This window comes from Monodon monoceros, unplaced genomic scaffold (genome assembly GCF_005190385.1).
Source record: "Monodon monoceros isolate NGI ecotype Baffin Bay Population unplaced genomic scaffold, NGI_Narwhal_1 Super_Scaffold_2, whole genome shotgun sequence".
Taxonomy (NCBI): Eukaryota; Metazoa; Chordata; class Mammalia; order Artiodactyla; family Monodontidae; genus Monodon; species Monodon monoceros.
In genome coordinates, this window is record NW_021703776.1 from 498,706 (window position 1) to 519,660 (window position 20,955).

At 38.0% G+C, this 20,955-nt stretch overlaps 1 protein-coding gene across 1 annotated transcript in view; it reads left to right on the top strand.

The window, feature by feature from the left end:
- The window catches only part of ABCA13 (ATP binding cassette subfamily A member 13), a 262,933-nt gene that overhangs the window by 203,315 nt on the left and 38,663 nt on the right, over positions 1–20,955 (top strand). Inside the window, 1 exon segment of the mRNA XM_029233962.1 lies at positions 16,452–16,602. Coding sequence (XP_029089795.1) covers positions 16,452–16,602 — 151 coding nt within the window.

Below are 20,955 nucleotides of genomic sequence, written 5' to 3' on the forward strand. Positions count from 1 at the left end.
AAGATAAAATTCTAGTTCCTTGTTTGTTTATATCTAAATTCTTATGGATCTGTATCTTATTCAGGGTTAAAAGAGTGAGACAGAATTAAGATTTGAATTAAAAAAAAGGTTATCCACTTATTACCATACCCTTTATTCAACAGTCTATCTTTATTGATTTGAAATGACCCACTTATTTAATACACTGTTAGGTATGTTTATATGAACTTGATATGTTTATGTGCTTTTAATTTTGAACTTGTTTGCATTTTCTGGCACAAAGTCTACCCTATTTTTTAAGTTACGGTTTTATAACATGTTTTACTATCAAAGCCAGTCCCTTCATTATTAGCCATGAGAATTTTCCTGTTGTGAAATCTACAGAGATAGAAACAGTTGTCAAAATATTGAAAAGATTGATGATGTTGAGTCTCCTCATTTAGGACTATTGTCACTCCAGTTTCTGCAGCTTTCTAGCAGATTCCTCATTAAATTTTAATATAACTTATATATTTCATGTTCTGGATACTCCTCCACATTTCATTTTATGTAATTTGATAGTGCCGTGAATGGAACTTTCCTTCTCTTATAATTTTAATTGGTGAATGTTGACATACAAGGAAACTATCTTTTGACCAACCATTTTGTTAAATTATTCTATTTGATCTAATATTTTCTTAGTTGAGTATCTCCATTTTTTTGGTAGAGAAAAATATTACTTCTTAAGTTCTAATATTTATACCTCTATATATTTTTCATTGCTTTATTTAAACTAGAATTATGCTTAAACCTGCATTGGTAATAAGTATCTTTTACTAAGAACTCACTTTTTCTGAATTTTTTTCAGAAAAAAATTTTCTGGAATTTTTTCCAGAATTTTTTCTGGAATTTTTTTCAGGAATGAATGCTGATTTTATCTAAATCATGACTGTCAGTGATCTTGTTTTCATCCTTTGAACTATATTATTTTTCATACTTTTTAAGGAATACATATAGACAGTGGTTAAATTATTCAGTGTTTATACTATTATGATTATATACATACTGCTCATAGTTGAGCCCTGAAACCCCACGACATTTCCTTTCTTGCACTAAAAGTCCTAATGAAGACTCTATATGGGTTCTCTTAATCAGTGAAAGCTTACTTCCTTTGGTGCTAAGACATCTTCTTGATTTTTTTTCTTTTTCAATTTTCCCACTTGTGTTTCTTTATTGTCTCTTTCTTGGTCTCCATTATTCAGCTGTCATGTCTCCTAGAGTGAAACATTTTCTCTTCTCTGTTCAATATCTTTATCATCTAGTTCTACTTTCTGGGAGATTTTCTCAACTTTACCTTCCAACTGTTTATTGAGTATTTTATTTTAATCATAGTTTTTACATTTTCACTAGCTCTTTGTTCTCTGTGGTTATCTTTTTATAAAGCATGACATTCTATTTGTTTTTCATAAATGTGGCACCATCTCTTACCTCTGAAAATATTGATATACTTTTAAAATCATCTCTCTCTCTTGTCTCCAATCCAGGTTCCTGTTTTGTTTGCTTGTTTGCTTTGGTTTATGTTGTTCATGTCACATATTTCCTTCAAATGACTAATGCTCATTGGATATTTGCTTACACTTTATACTTGAGCACTATAAGTCTTAATGAAGACTCTATATGGACTTATATACAGTGTATATTAACTGGGTTTCATGTAATTTAGGGGGGCAGTAAGGGCAAATGTAAATTTAATCCCCATCTTTAATTGGATGTCTAGATTTACTAACTAGGAACTACCTTTGCATTGCCACTGTGACCCCATTTAATCATGTCCTATTTGTTTGAACCTTTCAAAAACTTGAATTACCAGAACCAGTAGCGACACACTTTTTGAATTCCATTCCCTTAAGTCTAGGGGTAACCAGATCTTTTTCCTCTTCAGGCTTGATCACATAAACTGGGATCTTAGATTCAAATTGTTAAATTTTTGCATTGCTCTTTCTCTCTTTTAAAAGAAGATGCATGTGTGTTGCATGCATCATTTATTTAGGTATATGTCTATTTTAATCTGTTTCAGTTCTGACCACCGGCTTTTTCATTTATCTTTGTAATGCCTAATTCTACTTAGGTTTTGTTTGTTTTAATGAAGGATAACTGGGGTGTGGCTATGTATGTTCTGATTGCTGGAATATCAGAGAGTTACTTTAGTTTCTTTCACTGTGAGAGACAACCAGGGTGCACAAATGTTTCAGAAGCTTCTGAATGTTGCTCCATCGCCTTCTGCCCGCCAGCCTCACTTTGCTATCTGTGCAGATATTCATATCTTTCATTTTCTATGCTCTGAAATTTACCAAAACAAGCAAGAACACAGACCTACTAGAGAATGGACTTGAGGATACGGGGAGGGGGAAGGGTAAGCTGGGACAAAGTGAGAGTGGCATGGACATATATACACTACCAAACGTAAAATAGATAGCTAGTGGGAAGCAGCCGCATAGCACAGGGAGATCAGCTCCGTGCTTTGTGACCACCTAGAGGGGTGGGATAGGGAGGGTGGGAGGGAGATGCAAGAGGGAAGAGATATGGGAACATATGTATATGTATAACTGATTCACTTTGTTATAAAGCAGAAACTAACACACCATTGTAAAGCAATTATACTCCAATAAAGATGTTAAGAAAAAAAAAAAAAAGCAAGCAAGAAAACAAAGCCCATTAACTATTCTTCAGGAATTATTAAGTCTTCATAATATTTTCATTTTGGGGTTATTTTTAGCCCTCTTTTATACGTTTTTTTATTAACTTCAAGAAAATGGTTTTGGTTTCCTCACAGTCCTTCTTTATTTTGAGTTATTACCTGTTATTCTTATCCTAGGAGACTTTTAATTTCATTTTGATGCTACTTTATCTGTCAGTTCTCCCCATGGATTGATGTTTCTCATTCGCTAAGGGTGCCCCATCTCACGTTCTACTAGGAGTGTCTACATGTTTCCTAAATTTTTCAGACACCCTCTTGCTGAATTTTCTGTCTGTTGCTCCCTTTCCACTATTCAACACTATTTTTAGGGGGTATCATTTTGCTTCTCTTAGACAAGGCCTGATCTTTCTTAAGTTGATGTTTCTCGACTGCAGGATTCCCTCTGCACAGGTGGGGATGGCTGCGTATAGAGTTTAGAGATGCAGCCGGAGGTCTGCTGGAGTTGCCCAGCTCCCCGGTCAGTGTTGGCGGCTGGCAGGTTTTTACCTCTTGTTCGTCCTTTGTATTGAGGTAGCATCATTTCTCGCCTTCGCTGCCTTTTCCTGCAGCTCAGAACCAGGGTGGAACATAGACACGGGCTGTGTCTCAGAGCAGTCCCCTCTTCCGGTGCGTGTGCTACTTCTCAGAGCCAGGATCCAGGTGCTGTGTCTGTGTTGGGGGACGGTGGGTGTAAGTTTGCCTTCCTTTTCCCCCGCATACTCCCTTGTATGATTTGAATCCTTATTATGAGCTGGTATAGTTTTTTTTTTTCAATCTAAGTCCTTCTGTCTTATAACTATGAAGATGCCCTCTGAGACTATTACATTGCTTCTCTGTGTGATGAAATTTTGTTGAATTTTATGGGCATTTTAAGGTAAACATTAGAGATGTCATTTCGAACTGGAAGTTTGACCTCTGCTTGTGATTAGTAATTCTGATAACAAGGTAAAGTGAGAATTAATGTGGGTTAATCTGAATTACCTTTTTTTTTTTTTTTTTCTTTTTCTCAGAGATGTAGGCAAGGTTCAATGGAAACCAAACCAGGTGAGAAGGGTTGAGGGTCAAGGACAAAGGAAATAGGGCACATTAGTTTTGGGATCCTAGTGCTGTAAATTCTGAACAAGGGCATTGCAAAAAGTGGAGTCAAGTATGACTTTGAGGTTGAGAAGTTTGCGACAGGATTTTCTGAGGAATGAAGTGTTAACCAAGCAGTAGGGGATGCAGAAAAGGAACCATTGGGGGCAGAAGAGGGGGTCTTTCTTCTTCTTTTTGTTTTTTTTTTAGTTTTTTATTCAGTTTGGTGTTTATTCAATTTTATTTTCCCTGAAATAATGCTCTTTTTTTAAAGGAACTAAGGCACCATAACTCACGCTCTTTTTCCTTTTTCTTCATAGAAAAAACTGTAAAAGGTAAATATGCATCCCGAGACAGGGACGAAGTCGTGCTTTTGATATAATTTGTTGCCTTTGAATATGGCGGATGATGACCCCGATGATTTAGCGTAAATAGTAAACATTTGGTATTACCTGTAACAACACTAAGGTATTATAATTTCCATGGGGAAGGAGGATGCTTTTTAGCTTCGAGCTATTATATAGATCACAAAGGAGTGTATTTTAAAGGCTGTGGGCTCTTTGAATGGATACTACTTTGGTCTCAAGTATCAGTTTCCTTATTGCATTCTCTTTAACAGGTAAAGAATTTTTGTGATGTTGCTTTAGCATTTGTCATCCTCATTTCAAATATTTTTGGATATGCACATGATGGAAATATTCCAAGACTATAGACTATAGTGTACCTGGGTACCCCAGTGGGCCCGTCCCCCTCCAGGGCCTTCTTGCTTACATTTGTGCACCTGTGTGTGCAGATCTACATGGCAGGAGAGGGAGTGAGCCAGGGTCCCTTGTCAACATCAGCTTCTCAGTTTCTGAAACGGTCATTGGTCTTCGTGTCAGCTGCCAATCTGGGGTCAGGGAGGCCATTTCTGTTTCCTGGAAAGTAATTTCATCCAAATATAAGTTTATTTGCTTTGATATGTGCAAAATAATGTCTTCTTATTGTTTTAATTTCCTCTATATTTGTAATGTCACCATTTTTATGTCACATTTTGTGATGTTTACCTTTTTTTTTTTTTCCCTAGAGGAATGGCTGATTTGTCTACTTTTTTTCATGAAATCACCTGTTTATTTGTTCTACAATGTTTTGTTTCCTAATTTTTTAATTTCTACTTTAGTCTTTCCTCCAAATTTCCTTTATAAATTTTTCTAGCTTTTTTAGTATGATGCTTAATTAATTAATTCCAATTTTTTCTTCTCTGTTACTGAAAATATTTAAATCCATGCACTTTCCTCTGACTGTTGTTCTCGATAATTTTCCACATGACTTCATTTTTGTTATTTTCCAGATATTTGGCAAAGTCATTTGATTTTTCTTTTTCAGAAAGAGCTTTTACTTTGACATTTCAAAGTTGTATGATGTTTTGGTTTTGGCTGGTTTTATTTCGTTCAACAGGATATTTTCGTATGTCCTGTTTCTTCTTGGTCTATTTTTGTTTGTTTTTGTTGAATGCTTGTTTTTTGTTTTCTGCACGGTCCCCCATTTCTTTTGACAATTTGGAGGCTTTCAGATGGTGTTTAGCTTCTCCAGTTTCTTCTACAAATATAACTATGTATAATGCTTAATTTTATACTTCTTTATAGGGCCTCTATTATATCCTTAGAATAAACAATAGCAAAATTCGTATATTCTCAATTCCAGACATCACCCCTTCTATTCTTTTTTAATGGGTTTTCTCCTTTTATCTTTTTACTCCTAGCATTTTTTTGGGGAAAGGCAATATGGCATCGCTGATCTCGGAGTGAGAACTGGACAACAGCCAGAGGCTTTGGTGGGACTTGGCTCCCAGACCTTTACCGGCATCTCCATGTGGGGCAGTGTACCTCTTATACAGGATACACTGTCCTCTAAATATGTAAAATAATAACAACCTTGAATTCTCTATGTTTTTTTTTTTCTTAAGGAAAAACATGTTAACATTTCTGAAAGACTGAAAACTTTAAAGAGTGTTATAAAATTGAGGCATGATCATCTTGTAGCTACTGTTTATCAACAGCTTATTAGCAGTTTGAAGCTTTCTTGCTAACAGTATTATTTGCAACTTTTTTTTGTTATGATAGTGACTCAGTAGATTTTGACACATGACATAGTAAAATAATTTATACTTCTAATGTAGGAATTATTTTAAAATCTCACTTTGAGAAAACAAAAACCATGGCAAATTTGCCTGTTCCTGCTTAAATATTCAAAATATTAAGTAGAGAATAGTTATACCAACATTCTCAATCTGTCAATTTTTTATAAATGACCTAGATTTTATATGAAGATTCTTTGTATAATTTTACACATTAGAGATACCCACCACTAGAATAATTTGAACTGTTTAAATTGAAAAAACACTCTTCCTGACAATATCTATCATGGAATTCATAGTACATTTAATGTAATTTGAATCCACATAAGTACGAATAAGTGCAGGGCATATTGCAGAGAATTATCCTATGAACCAGTGACCCTCAGGTTTACTCTCCTGATTCTGTGACCTCACTGATGACTTACTTGACCTTTACCCCTGACCTAAGGAGAAGGTGTGTTTGGTCAAACAATGCTGAGGACTGAGTGGTGCTACTGGTCTCAGTGGGTTTTTGAAGTGGACCAGCATGTGTCATAAATAGTGACATATCAAGTGAAAAAGCATCCAATGGACAGTCTGAGTGACAGTTGAACAGGTGACAGGCAGAAGCCAGCGTTTGTTCTTTAGAAACAAGTCTTTGATGCATTAACTTCATCTCTTCCTGGAGTGAGTGAGTAGATGGAAGGTCTTTGCACGAGGAATGCATGTAAGGTAACGAGCCACTTTGTTGCCAGAAGTTCCTAGCATTTTCTTGGGCAAGAAGGCAAAATCTCAGCCATATGAAAATATAAATAGGTATCATTTTACTGTTTTGAAAGGACATTACTTAAAATGTGTGTGTTTGTGTTGTGTGTCTGTGTGTTTAGGTTTGAACCCGGGTAATGATTTTATTCTGGTCTTCAGAGAAGGAGTTAAAACAGCTTATTAATTTCTATTTAAGAAACAGAGCAACACGTCAGCATCATATTCTTCTAAAACCGTGTCAAGTCGTTATGGGGGTTCAGCTCCCGAAGCCCAGTTGTTGGGTTTGTTCTCAGGCTCAGGGGCTTCTCCTGACTCAGGGCTCATGCCCAGGAGGCAGTGAGACTGGCTCACAAACAGTCCAGTTTGTGACTCGGGAGCCAGTCAGGAAAGCAGCCCTGCACTTACCTGACAGCAGGACATGGGGTGAATTCGTGGGTAAACCTGCAGTGAAATGTGGATGGTGGCAGCAAAACATCAAGCATTTTGAAGACAAACAGGTTTAAAATACTGATGGGAAAGCAGATCCAACCAGGGCCATTGCATGGTTCTTTCTTGGCTCTTTTTGACCTACTTTGGCAGCTTACAAACTGCTGATAACACAAATAAAATTAGATGCCTTAAGTGAAGAGTGGAACCTCGGTAAAACCTTTTCAAATATTAAACTATTGGTTTGGCAAAGGCCTCTCAGAATGCTCCAAACTTTTTATTTAATTTCCAGAATTTTTTGATCTGTTATATCATTAAATAAAGAGAATAAAAGCTAGTCAGCATGCATTGTGATAAAAGCCACTTAAAGTTCATTTTTGTCAGACCTTCGACTGAAAAATGTCTTTCCTTTCTGATCGGTGCTGGAGCATAAAGCATACAGAAATGTTATGACCTCCCTTATGAGGTTGAGGTAGCTGAAATGCAAGCATGTGGAAACTGAAAAATAGATGTGAGCATTTACTAATAGCACATAGATGTGATTGACAGTGATTTTGATTTAGAAAGTGTTTGATTAGCATCACTGGGAGATTTATATCCATGAGCTCATCTTTTAGGTCGGTTAGAATGAACTCTGGTTTGGTCCTGAAACTCTGGCTTCACTGCAGAGCTTCACTGTCATATGACACCCTTTTGTTCGCACATTGTCACAAGGCTGTGCCCTCTTAGTGTGTCCGTCTGGATTATAACATGACGTCTTTGAAAATGAACCTTGAGGTGTCAGGTTGATCTCTTCTAGACCCTTATTTTCCCCCAAATTTTGATAAAAATTTTCTCTATTCACAGAGCAGCAGGTATTTAAGCTAATGAAATAGAGTTAGGGAAACCAGGACATGCTTTGACTTCATGTGTCTTTAATGCTCTTTGAATCCCTAGCTCCACTGTGGTTCAGAAGCCCCACAGGGATGGATGCCAATTCATAATAAAAACTATAGGACTGATAGATGTGAGTGGGGAGGTGATTCCTACTACCTCAAAGCAAATGCAAGGGTCTTAATCGCATAGCAGATGGGAGATGCCCCCCTCCGAAAGGACAGGGAAAAGATCTTTATTTCACTCCATGTGAAATCTTGTCCTTGGTTAAAGACTATACTCCCGTGTAACCAAAAACTAGGCAGCAGTCACTGCACTAGGTGATGCGTAGACACCAGCCTCTTTCCGTCACTCCCTGCACCCCCCTCAATCACCTCCTCGGAACTGTTCACCTATTCCGAAGTGCAGAGACAACAACTGGAAAGGGACAGGCGCAGGTGTGGTCCATGCAGTGCAGAGGCAGGAAGTGCCCTGGGGCCACTGAACACTGAAAAGGGTAATTTAAAGAGTTATCCCATCTCTGTAAATAGTTTCGAATGTTTAATTTCGTACAAGCATCATATCTTTAAACTAGCTGAGATGGGGAAAGTTGTTATAGGAAACCATGAAAACTTTTTCCAGCAGAACTTAAGGTAGAACTTTTTAAACACTAAACATTGTTAGGAGTTTTGTAAATTAACATGTACAGCAATTTTTAAAATGGAAACTTTAAATTGAGATATTTAAAGTTACCTAAAAATCCTCAGAGTAAGGCTTGATGGATTTTCATGTTAGCCCATCCATATAAGCATATAAGCAAGAAATAGACCATTGCCAGGACCCAGAAGTCCCCATCATGAACTCAGTCAAGACCCTATCAAAACTAAAGCACTGTTCTGACATTTATCATCATATATTATAGTTTTGCCTGTTTGTAAACTTTATATAAATGGAGTCATGCAGAGTATGCTCTTTGGTGAGTGGCTTCTTTTCGACAATATGGCGTTTGTGAGATGCATACATGTTGTTACGTGTTGCAGTAGTTCGCTTTGGTTAGTATTGACGGATATGCACTGTGGATGTTCTTGAGCATTTGCTGGTGAACACATGAAGGTATTAAGGTTGTATACATATTAAGGAACACAGTTATTCCTATAGAGCAGGTGCATTTTCAGCCTCTGTAGATATGGACAAACTGTCATGATATGATTCACATAGTATAAAATTCACACTTTTAAGTGTAACAATTCAGTGGTTTGTAGTAATTCACAAAGTTGTGCAATTATTTCTACTAATTCCATATCATTTTTATCACTTTGAAAAGAAACTCTGTAGCAAACATCAGCCATTCCCTGTTGTCTGTCCTCCCCCAGCCTTTGGCAACCATTAATCTACTTTCTGCCTCTATGGATTTGCCTATTCTGGACATTTTATATAAATGGACTCACACAATATGTAGCCTTTTGTGTTTAGCTCCTTTCTCCTGGCATGTTTTCAGGGTGTATCTGTGTTGTAGCCTGTGTCACTACTTCACTTCTTTTTATGACTGAACAATACCCAATGGTAGGAATCTACCAGATTTTGTTTATTCATTCATCCATTGAAGGACATTTAGTTCTTTACATTTTTGCTATTATGAGTAATGCTTCTATGAACATTATTGTACACATTTTATCTAGATATAAGTGTTCACATCTTTTGAGCGTATAGCTACGAGTGGAATTACTGGGTCGTGTAGCTAGCTAGCTAAGCATAATATCTGAGGAACTGCCAAAGTGTTTTCCAAAGAAGCTGCACCATCTTATATACCCAATCGTAATATACAAGGGTTCTAATTTCTCCACATCTACACCAACACTTATTATGGTTCATTTTTTTGATTATAGCCATCCCAGTGGATGTGAAGTGGTACCTTATCATGGTTTTGATTTGTGTTTCCCTAATGATTAATGAGGCTGACAATTTTTTCTGTTTATCGTCTGTTTGTACATCTTCTTTGAAAAAATATATATTCACATCCTTTTACCATTTTAAAAATTGAGTTCCTTTTATTTTTCTTTTGAGTTGTACGAGTTGTTTACATTCTAGGATCAGCCCATTATTAGATATATGATTTATAAAAATTCTCTCCAATTGTACAGTTGTCTTTTTATTTTCTTGATAGTGTCCTTGGAAATAAAAAAAAAATAAATTTTGATTTTATACAATTTATCTTTTTTTATATTTTTTTCAGCTTTATTGTGGTATAATTGACAAAGCTGTAAGATATTTAAAATGTGCATGGTGATGACTTGATATACATATACATTGTGAAAGGATTTCTGCCATCTACTTAATTAAAACATCCATCACCTCACATATTTATTATAGTTTGTTTGGTAAGAACATTTAAGTTCTACTTTCTTAGCAAATTTTAATTATATAATTGAACTGTGTTGTAGCTATAGATACTATGTTTTACATTAGATCCTTGAGCTTGTTCATTTACAGCTGAAAGTTTGTACCCTTTTACCAACCTCTCCCTATTTTTCCCTACTTCCAGACACTGGGAACCACTTTTCTACTCTCTGTGAGTTTGCTTTCTTTTTTTCTTTTTTTCCCAAATATTTCACATGTAAGTGACACTGTGGAATATCTCTCTATCTGACTTATTTTACTCAGCATCATGCCCCCGAGGTCCATCGATGTTGTTGCAAATGGCAGGATTTCCTTCTTTCTCATGGCTGGATAATATTCCATTGTGTATATGGAACATTATTATAATAATATTCCTATACCTATATATTTTTTCCAAATTTATCTGTTGTTGGGCACTTAGGTGGTTTCCCTATCTTGGCTATTGTGAATAATGCTGTAATGAACAGATATCTCTTTGATACCGTGTTTTCATTTCATTTGGCTATATACCCAGAAGTGGAAATGCTGGCTCATATAGTAGTTCTGTTCTTAATTATTTGAGGAATCTCCATACTGCTTTCAGTGGCAGCTGTACCAGTTTACATTCCCGCCAACAGTGCCCAAAGTTCCCTTTTCTCCACATCCTCAGCAGCACTTGCTGTCTCTTGTCTTTGTGATGACAGCCATTCTAAAGGTGTGAGGTGACATCTCATTGTGGTTTTGATTTGCATTCCCCTGATGATTAGTGATGTTGAGCATCATTTCATGTACCTATATGGCCACTTGTATGCCTTTTTTTGAAAAATTCAGTTCCTCTGCCCATTTTAAAATCAGATTTTTTTTTGCTATTGAGTTGTGTGAGTTCTTTATGTATTTTGCATATTAACCCCTTATCAGCTTTATGATTTGCAAATATTATCTCACATTCAGTAGATTGCCTTTTCATTTTGTTGACGGTTTCCTTTGTCGTGCAGAAGCCTTTTAGTTTGGTGAAGTATTACTTGCTTATGTTTGCTTGTGTTGCCTTTGCTTTGGCATGAAATCCAAAAAAATCATTGCCAAGACTGATGTCAGGGAACTTATTCATCATGTTTTATTCTAAAGGTTTCATAGTTTTAGGTCTTAAATTTAAGTCTTTAATCCATTTTGAGTTGTTTTTTTTTAATGTGGTGTAAGATAGAGACCCAGTGTCATTCTTTTTGCTTATTATACAGTTTTGCATGTCTATATAGTTTTTACAACACACACCTTTTATTGAGGGGACTGTCCTTTCCCCCATTGTATATTTTTGGCTCCTTTGTCATAAATTAATTGGCCATATATGGGTGGGTTTATTTCTGGGTTCTCTGTTCTTCCATTGGTCTATGTGTCTGTTCTTATGCCAATACAATAGTTTTTTTGATTACTATAGCTTTGTAAAATAGTTTAAAATCAGGAAATGTGATGCCTCCAGCTTTGTTCTTCTTTCTCAAGATTGTTTTGGCTATTCAGGGTCTTCTGGGGTCCCCTACAAATTTTAGGATTTTTTTTCTATTTCTGTGAAAAATGCCATTGGTATTTTGATAGGGATTGCATTGAATCTGTAGATTCCTTTGGGTATTATGGATATTTTAACAATATTAATTTTTCCAATCTATTAACATGGAATATTTTTCCATTTATTTGTGTCTTCTTCAATTTGTTTCATCAATATCTTATAGTTGTCATTATATATCTTATACTATACAGATCTTTCACCTCCTTGGTTAAATTTATTCCTCAGTATTATATTTTTTTGATGCAACTGTAAGTGCACTTGGTTTCTTTTCTTTTTCTTTTTGAATTTTATTTATTTATTTTTTACAGCTGGTTCGTATTAGTTATCCATTTTATACACATCAGTGTATACATGTCAATCACAGTCTCCCAATTCATCCCACCACCACCACACCCTGCTCTTGGTTTCTAAATTTCTCTTTCTGTTAGTTTATTGTTATTGTATGGAAACATAACTGACTTTTGTATACTGATTTTGTATCCTGTAACTTTACTGAATTTGATCACTCGTTCTAAAATTTTTTAGTGGAGTCTAGATAGACTCTATCTTATGCTATGCTTTTTGTGTTGTGTCTAGAAACTATTGCCTAATCCAAGGTTAGGAAGATATAGATATGTATGTTTTCTTCTAAGAGTTTTATAGTTTTGGCTTTTACATTTAGGTATTTGATTGATTGTGACTTTTATTTATAGGGTGAGGTGGGGATCTAATTTTTTGTCATGCAATCTTTATAGTGTTCCTTTATAAATCTTTCTATTTCTGTAAGTTTAATATTGAATAGCAATGTCTTCCCTTTCATTTTTGATTTTAGTAATTGGAATCTTCTCTCCTTTCTTATTGGTCAGTCTAGCCAAAAAATTGTAGATTTTGTTAATTTTGTTTTCAAAGAACCAACATTTCATTTTATTGATTTTCCCTATTGTTTTATTTTTCCTATTTTCTTTTATATTAATTTTTGTTGTAATTTTATTTTATTTTTTCTTCAGATTGTTTTAGATTTAGTTTTCTGTAATTTTTTAAATTTCTTATGGGGAATGTTAGGTTATTGTTTTGAAATGATCTTTCTTTAATATATACATTACAGCTATATCTTTCCCTATATGCACTCCTTTGGATGGATCCCATGAATTTTTATACATTGTGCATTTGTTTTCGTCATCTCAAAGTATTTTAGAATTTTCCTTCAGTTCTTTCTTTGGCCTATTGTTTTTTTTGGGGGGGAGCATGTTATTGAATTTTTACATGTTTGCAGTCCTCCCGAATTTCCTTCTATTACTGATTTCTAATTTCATTCTATTGTAGTCAGAAAACATATATTCTGTGATTTCAGTTCTTTAAAATTTATTGATGTTTGTTTCATGAGGTCACAAATGTTCTATCTGGAAAACGTTCCATGAACATCAGAAAGGAACATACATCTGCTGTCGTGGGCAAAGCGTTCTGAAAAGTCTTAGTCCAATTGGTTTAGAGTGTTGTTCAGGTCCTCTGCATCCTTCTTGATCTTCTGCCTGATTTTTCTATCCATTATTAAATGTGATGTATTGAATAATCCAACTGATATTGTTAAGTTGTCTATTTCTTCTTTACTTCTGTCAGTTTTTCTTCATGTATTAAGGGGCTCTGTTCTAAGGTGAAAACATGTTAATAGTTGTTATGTTTTCCTAAGGAATCAATGCCTTTACATTTTATAAACATTTTATAAAATGTTTTTCTGTGTGTCTAGTATCAAGTTTTTTGTTACAATCTATTTTGTCTGATACTAGTATAGCCACTGCAACATACTTTTGGATACTGTTTGCATAGCATATCATTTTAAAAAATTGTTGTAAAACACACACAGCATGAACTGTACTATCCTAACAATTTTTAGGAGTACAGTTCAGTATTAAATGCATATTACTAAGAAAAGGAAGCCAATCTGGAAAGGCTACATACTGTTATAATTTCAACTATATGATGATCTGTAAGAGGCAAAACTATGAAGACAGTAAAAGATCAGTGGTTGCCAGGGAAGAGGGAGGCGTGACCAGGTGGAGCACAGAGGACTTGAAGGCAGTGAAACAGTTCTGTGTGATGCTGTGGGTACCTGACATCATGAATCTCACAAAACCCATAGGATATTCAACACACAACCCTTAACGTGGAGTATGGACATTAACGTGGAGTTAATGAGAGTATCGATATTGATTTACCAGATTTAACAAATGTGCCATAGCAATGAAGATAATAACAGGGGCGATTCCAGGTGAGAGGAGAGGGTTATATGGGAACTTCCTGTGCTTTCTGTTCAGCATTCCCATAGACCTAAACTGCTCTAAAAATTAAGCCTATTAATTAAAAAATAATTACCTCCTCTCTTCCTTTTTATCTAGTTCTTTTATCTTTGTATGTAAGTGTCAAAGAATGAAAACAATGGTGGACTTGTACGGGACATATAGAGGTGTTAGAACCAGTTCTGTGGTCAATTTGGGGCCAGCTGTGCCTTGTTGGGTTTAATTTTAACATCTACAGCATGGAAAGTGGTGATTTTTAAAAAAATGCAGTGTGCATTTTTACCATTAAAAGAAAATATAATAAAGTACTATATTGTTGATAAACCTTGAAAACATGCTAAGTGAAAGAAGCCAGATATTTTGTCATTCAGTTTACAGTGAATTATCCAGAACAGGCAAATCCACAGAAGCAGAAAGAGGATTAGTGGGTGCCAGGGGCTGGAGGGACAGGGAAGTGAGGAGTGACTAATACATGCGTGTTGACCTAAAACAAATAGAACAAATAGACTGCTGGTTATTTCCCCAGCAAGGGTGGATTTTTTGGGATCATCAGGGAATTGCAATTTGGGGTCTGCAGCCCTGGCAGTCCATTTGCAAGTTCCCCTGCAGAAATGGAAAGAACACTTTTATAGAGCAGAAGGGAAGGGAAGGTGGGTGGGTGTAGTAAATAAAGAGCTCATGGCTTTCCATTGGCTGAGTCTTCACCTGGAGAGAAGCAGAGTCTTTCTTCTTCGGTCAGCTCTGCTGCTGTCACAGGGTGCGAGAGCTTCCCCTGCTGGTCTTTTGACTGTTTAATTAAGGCTTCTGTTGTTTTTTTGTATAGTTTGCGGGTTTCCTTTTGGGACGTTGAAAATGTTTTAGAACTAGATAGCAACGATGATCACATAGAATCGTAAATTCTCTTAAAACTCCACTAAATTTTACACCTTAAAATGGCTAAAATGGTAAATTTTGTATTATACGTATTTTACTGCCATGAAAGATAAAAGAGAGGATAGAAAAATAAGGTTACTGAGTGAAATTTTTCCAGAAGTAGTGGTTCAAAACAAAGCCTGATATTATATATTGAGATCACAAAATTGTAGTTTTCCAGTAAAATTCCTGAAAAAGATGCACACCAATATATTTCTTGTAAAATCTCTTAAATACACTGATAAAGAAAATTCCTAAGAGTGATTGAACAGAAAAGAAAATATTTTCTGTAGAGTAGCAAAAATCAGGCTGAAATAAATTTTTGCTCTATGAAATTTAGGGGAAAAAATGTTTGAGGGAATAATGTTTACAAGATTAAGAAGAAAAAGCAAAATGAAGTGGGGAACTTAAAATTTTACACAAAATTTTACTCAAAGGCAAGTTTTCTTGCATTGTTTGCTTGTCACCAGGTGCATGTATCACTTTAAAAAAACTTATTGGGTTGGTCAAAAAGTTTGTCTGAGTTTTTCTTATGGAAAATCCTAACAAACTTTTTGGCCAACCCAATAAACTATTAATAAACATTGAATTACTAGATTTACATTTTTTTTTTTTAATGAGAGATGCTCATAATAACCTCTGTAGCAGTCATGGTTTCTCAGCAAGTCTTTCTTTACATTATTTTCCATTTAGGAAATAGGAATTTTCCTTTCTGGAGCGTTCTCAAGAATCTTTACAGACTTTATGATTTCATCTGTGTAAAAATGCATAGAAACACGTCAATGTTTCATGTGAAATGTGGTGTTGAATAGCTTAAAAGTTTAAATGTGATCACATTTGAGTAGTTTACAAATTTCCATGATGAGTATATATTAATATTAAAATTAGAAATAGAACAAGACTTCTTTTCCTTTGAGTACATACGGTTTTGTATAATCCTCACTCTGCACTCGTGGAGCATAGCTGCACTCAGAGGATTAACACTAAAACGTCAATGGTAAATGTTACTGAGGGCTGGGACCATGGATTTTTCTTTTTAGGTTCCTATTTTTCTGTATGTTCAATGACAGATATATATTATTGTTATAAAAATGATTTCTAAAAAATCTGATACTGAATGATTTATGAGGTGTTTGGTTGGGGAATAATAGCCATGATGGCCATTTATTGAGCTGTAGCCATTGTTGCCAGATGACGGCTACGAAGCTCAGTGTCTTATGCATGTTCTTTAACATCCAGAGCAATCGTGGCCTCAGAGCCGAGTCTGTTCTACTGACACAGGGGCTGCTACTCATTCCTTGAGCTCATTTAATTGCGTTAGACAAACTGCAACGAACTTCTGATTGATAAGCCAGATTTAAGAAATGGGTGATGTTTGTCTGGAAAGTCGAATTTTCTGGACAGTGCTGCTGCTTCTCTTGGCAGAGAGGATGTGGATCTGGCTCTTGCTGGCACAGCCGGCATCCACGTTGGCTACTGTCTGCAGCAGGACGCCCTGGATGAGCTCCTGACCGGCTGGGAACACCTGCGTTATTACTGCAGCCTGCGTGGGATTCCAAAGCAGTGCATCCCCAAAGTAAGAGCCTCTGAGGGTGTCCAGAAAGAGGGACCCGCAGAAGAATGCTTGGCGACACCCCCAGTCCCAACAGAGCTCTCTCATCCTGTGATAAGGAACTGCAGTATCAAATAAATGTCCCTGAAACATATTTCCAGTATGATGATGCTGAAGGAAACACAGCCAAATACGTCTATGTCATATTTATGTTGTATATTTAGAATAGGTCCCTGCGCGGAGAGGAAGTGGTGGGTAGGAGGGAAAGCATACCGTCGTCTGCAATTTTGTTTCCTACACAGTTTCCCCCCGAAGCATCTTTTACACTTACTGGGCTCTTAATTTGTATTCAGGAGCAAACATCATAGAGTAGGATGCCCAGGCGCGGCGGAGAAGGGCTCATAGCGCATGTGGACTTGGTGGGTGGTTGGAAAGGATGACTTCCTGGCGGGTGGGCTGCCAGCGCGCGTGCCTGGCCTCCTTCGGCGGGATGCGGGGTGGCGGCCTCAGGAGGACGGAGGCCTGGGGTAGCCGCAGAGCCAGCCCCCGTCTGTGGGAGCTGGGGAGGGCAGATACCACCGAGAGAACCGGAGGCAGCTGCCCTTCTGTCTGGCTCCAGCCGCAGCCGGCGAGGCGGGGCTGACAGCCTTGACTGACAGCTCGGTCCAGTTGGGCGGCCTCGGACTGGCAGGTGCACAGGAGAGGTTTTACCTTCACCACCTCACTGCGGGGAGTGTGCGGTGCTGCTTGCATGTCTGGATTCTGAACTTGGAGCAGAAGTAAGGGGCGTATGGGGTGCATTTTCAGTGAGCTTCTGCAGGACATGAGCATCGTGGGGTTCCCAGGAGACAAAGCCACAGCCGTGTCCTTCACCAGCCCGTGAAAATACATTCTGGCTGCTGCTCTGCAGTGCCTCAGCCTTCCTTTCTTATTTTTGCTCTGTGACTCTAAGTGAAACCAGAATGAGATCTCTCCACGTCCCCGGAGGGGTCCTGGTCCATTCACCACCTCCCACCTCAATAGAGCCAAGACAGGTGTCCACCCACAGGACCCTGCTCACTGCAGTTAAGCAGCTCTTGACATCTGGGGCTACGCGCTGGCTCTGTCTTTAATGGGTGTTTGTCTCCATCAGCTCTCCTAGCTGGTTTCTGACTAAAGAGGTGGATGCTTGGCGGACGCTCTAAGCTGCCCCTCCACTGTCCCGGGGGAAGCGTGCCCTTTGAAAGTGTTCTTGTTAATACAGTAAGACTTGCTGCTTGCTGTCATCCAGGGCAATTGCATGTGATCCTCAGCTGTCTAACGGCTTAACGGTCGCCAGTTAGGAACTGGCTTCACTTCTTTCAGGAAACCGCAACTGATTTTGCAGACAGGATTATTGCTTGCTCAGAGGCTTCTAGGACATCAGCACATGTGTTTCCAGAGGAGTTAGCTCCCTTGATGGCAAATTTCCCTCTCCTGTAGATTTTGGAAATATTTTAAATATAGAACAGGCATATCTGTTCCACTGGGCTTATCACTGGGTGACGAGAGGGATTATTATAAAATAACAGGAAACAGTAGTTTGTTTATGCTGGGTCAGGCACTGTTCTGTCTTACAGCAGCCATAGGAGGTGGGTAAGATGCTTGGGCCGCATTTCAGAAGTGGTGGGAGTCCCATGCCAAGTCCCTGGCTGGAATGTGGGAGTTTGTTTTGAGGGCAGATGACCTGGCTCCAGTGTGGTGTTCTTGGCATACTCAGGTGGCTGGCTGGGTGAGGAGATGCTTCCAGTGTGCTGAATGGCTCCATCTGGTTTTCTGCACCCCTTTGGTGGCCGAAGAAGTGGAAACCACATGAGATTATGTGTGGGCTCCTTTGACTGGCCCTGGGTTTCAGGACTCCCAGATCTGGCAGGACGCTTTCCCAGCCTGTGTGCTGTCACCTGAGTCCTCTTCCCCAGGTGCCCCCTGTCCCCAATGCCACACAGCACCCACAGTTGTCTCCTCTGTGATTCTGGAGACAGAGCCCCTCTTGCTGTGGGGAAGGTCCTTCGGGATGGCCCTCCTCCAAGCGTCCCTGCTCAGAGCTCACCCAGGGTCCTCACTCACATCTGGCTCCAGCTGACTGGTCTCTCCTACATAGCACTCACTCACTTACCCGACCCTCCAGAAGTTCAGTTTAGGTGAGGAAAGGATGCTGTCTTCATTCAGCTTGAACTTAGGCTTGGCAGGTTGGCGTAATCATTCTAATTTTTCCCCACTGTCCACACTACATAGTGTTGGGCGGTGTCCACGTATGAGCCTGAATTCAATTAACCTGATTAAACAAACCTTATACCATGTTATAACAAAGTGATTATAACAACATGGTCTGGATTGCTAGAGAAGCATGTAAGATAATTTCAGGGTGAGAGTCATACCAAAAGCATCCCATTGCCAGTGGGATGAGGGCTGGAATTTCTGTAGTTTTGTTTTCCCTGGAAGAGACGAGGTACAGCCCTTAGCCATCTCGCCTTTGTCAATACCTACAAATACCTATCAGGGAAACTCCTGCTGCATCTCACTACTTATCTTCTCTACAGATATTACTTTTCTCCCAAAGTTTTCTTCTATTCACGGTTTTGTTAGAAGGAGCTAGAAATTATTACAGGAGAGATGGGGACCAGGAGGAAAGAGTCAGAGTCAGAAGAAAGGTGTTTCTGCCTTAAATCCTTAAATTCCTACTTAACACTTCATTTTGATCTTTAATCTCATGGAGAATTTCAGTGTGGCCAACATGTGTGCTAGTGGAAAAATTTTGGCTTTGGGATCAAGTGGATGAACGTGGGAATATCTGGGCAATTTATTTTGATTCCAGTGATATTTATAAACGTCCCATCATGTCTAATCATCGCAAAGATGATTAGAGATTGGGGCTATAGAAATGAATAATCCCAAACTCTTGCCTTAAGTGCAGTACAATTTCTAGAATTTATGGCAAAAAAGCGCCTAATAGCATAGAGAGAGTCCATTAACTATTGACAGTTTGGCGTTTAGATAGTATTTTGCAACCACATTTGCTAAGGCATTACGTTTGCCATCATTTTGACAAGAATCCTGAGTGCAGGAAAGACTGCAACAAAACACTTCTTATTAGACCATTTTCAGATATTTTTCTGAAAACATGACATTCAGAAAGCAGATCAAACCAATATCTGTTCCTGTATATTCTGGATTCCTTCGCGTGGTTAACCAGTCCAGAATCTGCAGGCTGTAACACTTAACCTTTTGTGAAATTGGAAAAACATGACACATGTTTCCTGGTTTCATAAAAATAATCAATAATAGTTTGGCAGGTTTATTCCAAAGTTCGCTTATTCTGAAGTGCATTTTCTATAGCAACAGGCTGTACTTTTATGATTGTTTCACTTTTCTGTTTATCAGTTTTTATTTATGTATTACTAGCCTTTGAATTAGGAGGATGGAAGTGAAATAACATTTCTTTCTAATACTTACACATATTTCCACTCTTTTCTGGTACAATTTCTATGGCTCTAAAATTAACCTAAAATGTCATTTTCCCAGTGTGTCACTCTTGCTGCCCCACAGCTGACTCTGACCTGGAAGGTGACACTGCCTTCCAGAAAGGTGAGCCCCCCAACTGGCTCTGACCTGGAAGGTGGCACTGCCTTCCAGAAGGTAAGCCTCCCAGCTGGCTCTGACCTTCCTGGGTTCATCCTTTTTTAGTGAACAGAGCCTCCTCTTCCAGGAAGCCTCTCTGGCTGCCTTCCTTCCTCTTCCATGTGAATGTCCACCTGTGGGCTGGTCTTATTCTCTGGAAGACCCTGTCCAAGGGAAACGTGACCACAGTCTACACCTCTCTGATTCTCTCAATGCCAGCCGTCACCTCTCTTCATTCCTCTCACAGCAGTGCCTTTCATACATTTTTTTATTTGCTTGTCTTGCATCACTTGTTTTGTTTGAACAACTTTTTATTTATTCAATCCATTTTATTTACTTGATGTTAATTGAAATTATTGAACTGAATGGAGCCGTGGTAAGGATAGTACCTATAAACCAATCTGGGAGACCGATGCTATTTCCGAGAAGAACAAACTACTGACCCCAAGATGATGTTCTTTAGCAGACATCAGGGGACCTAAGACCATCTTCAGGAATCTCTGGGGCCTTGAAATCTACACTTCCTCGACTTATACTTTTTGACAGCTAGGCCAGTCCTTGAGACTCTTAATTCTTTCAGGGTCATTTTGAGGCTGCACAAATAAAGTGATAGAGCAGTTTATGTTGGGAGTTCTTCATTGGGTGGCATAAATATTATCGTAATCTTTTTAGAAGTCCTTAGTATTTCATCGTTGTAATTATCACTATTATTATTACTATCCCAACTTTTATGCATTTATC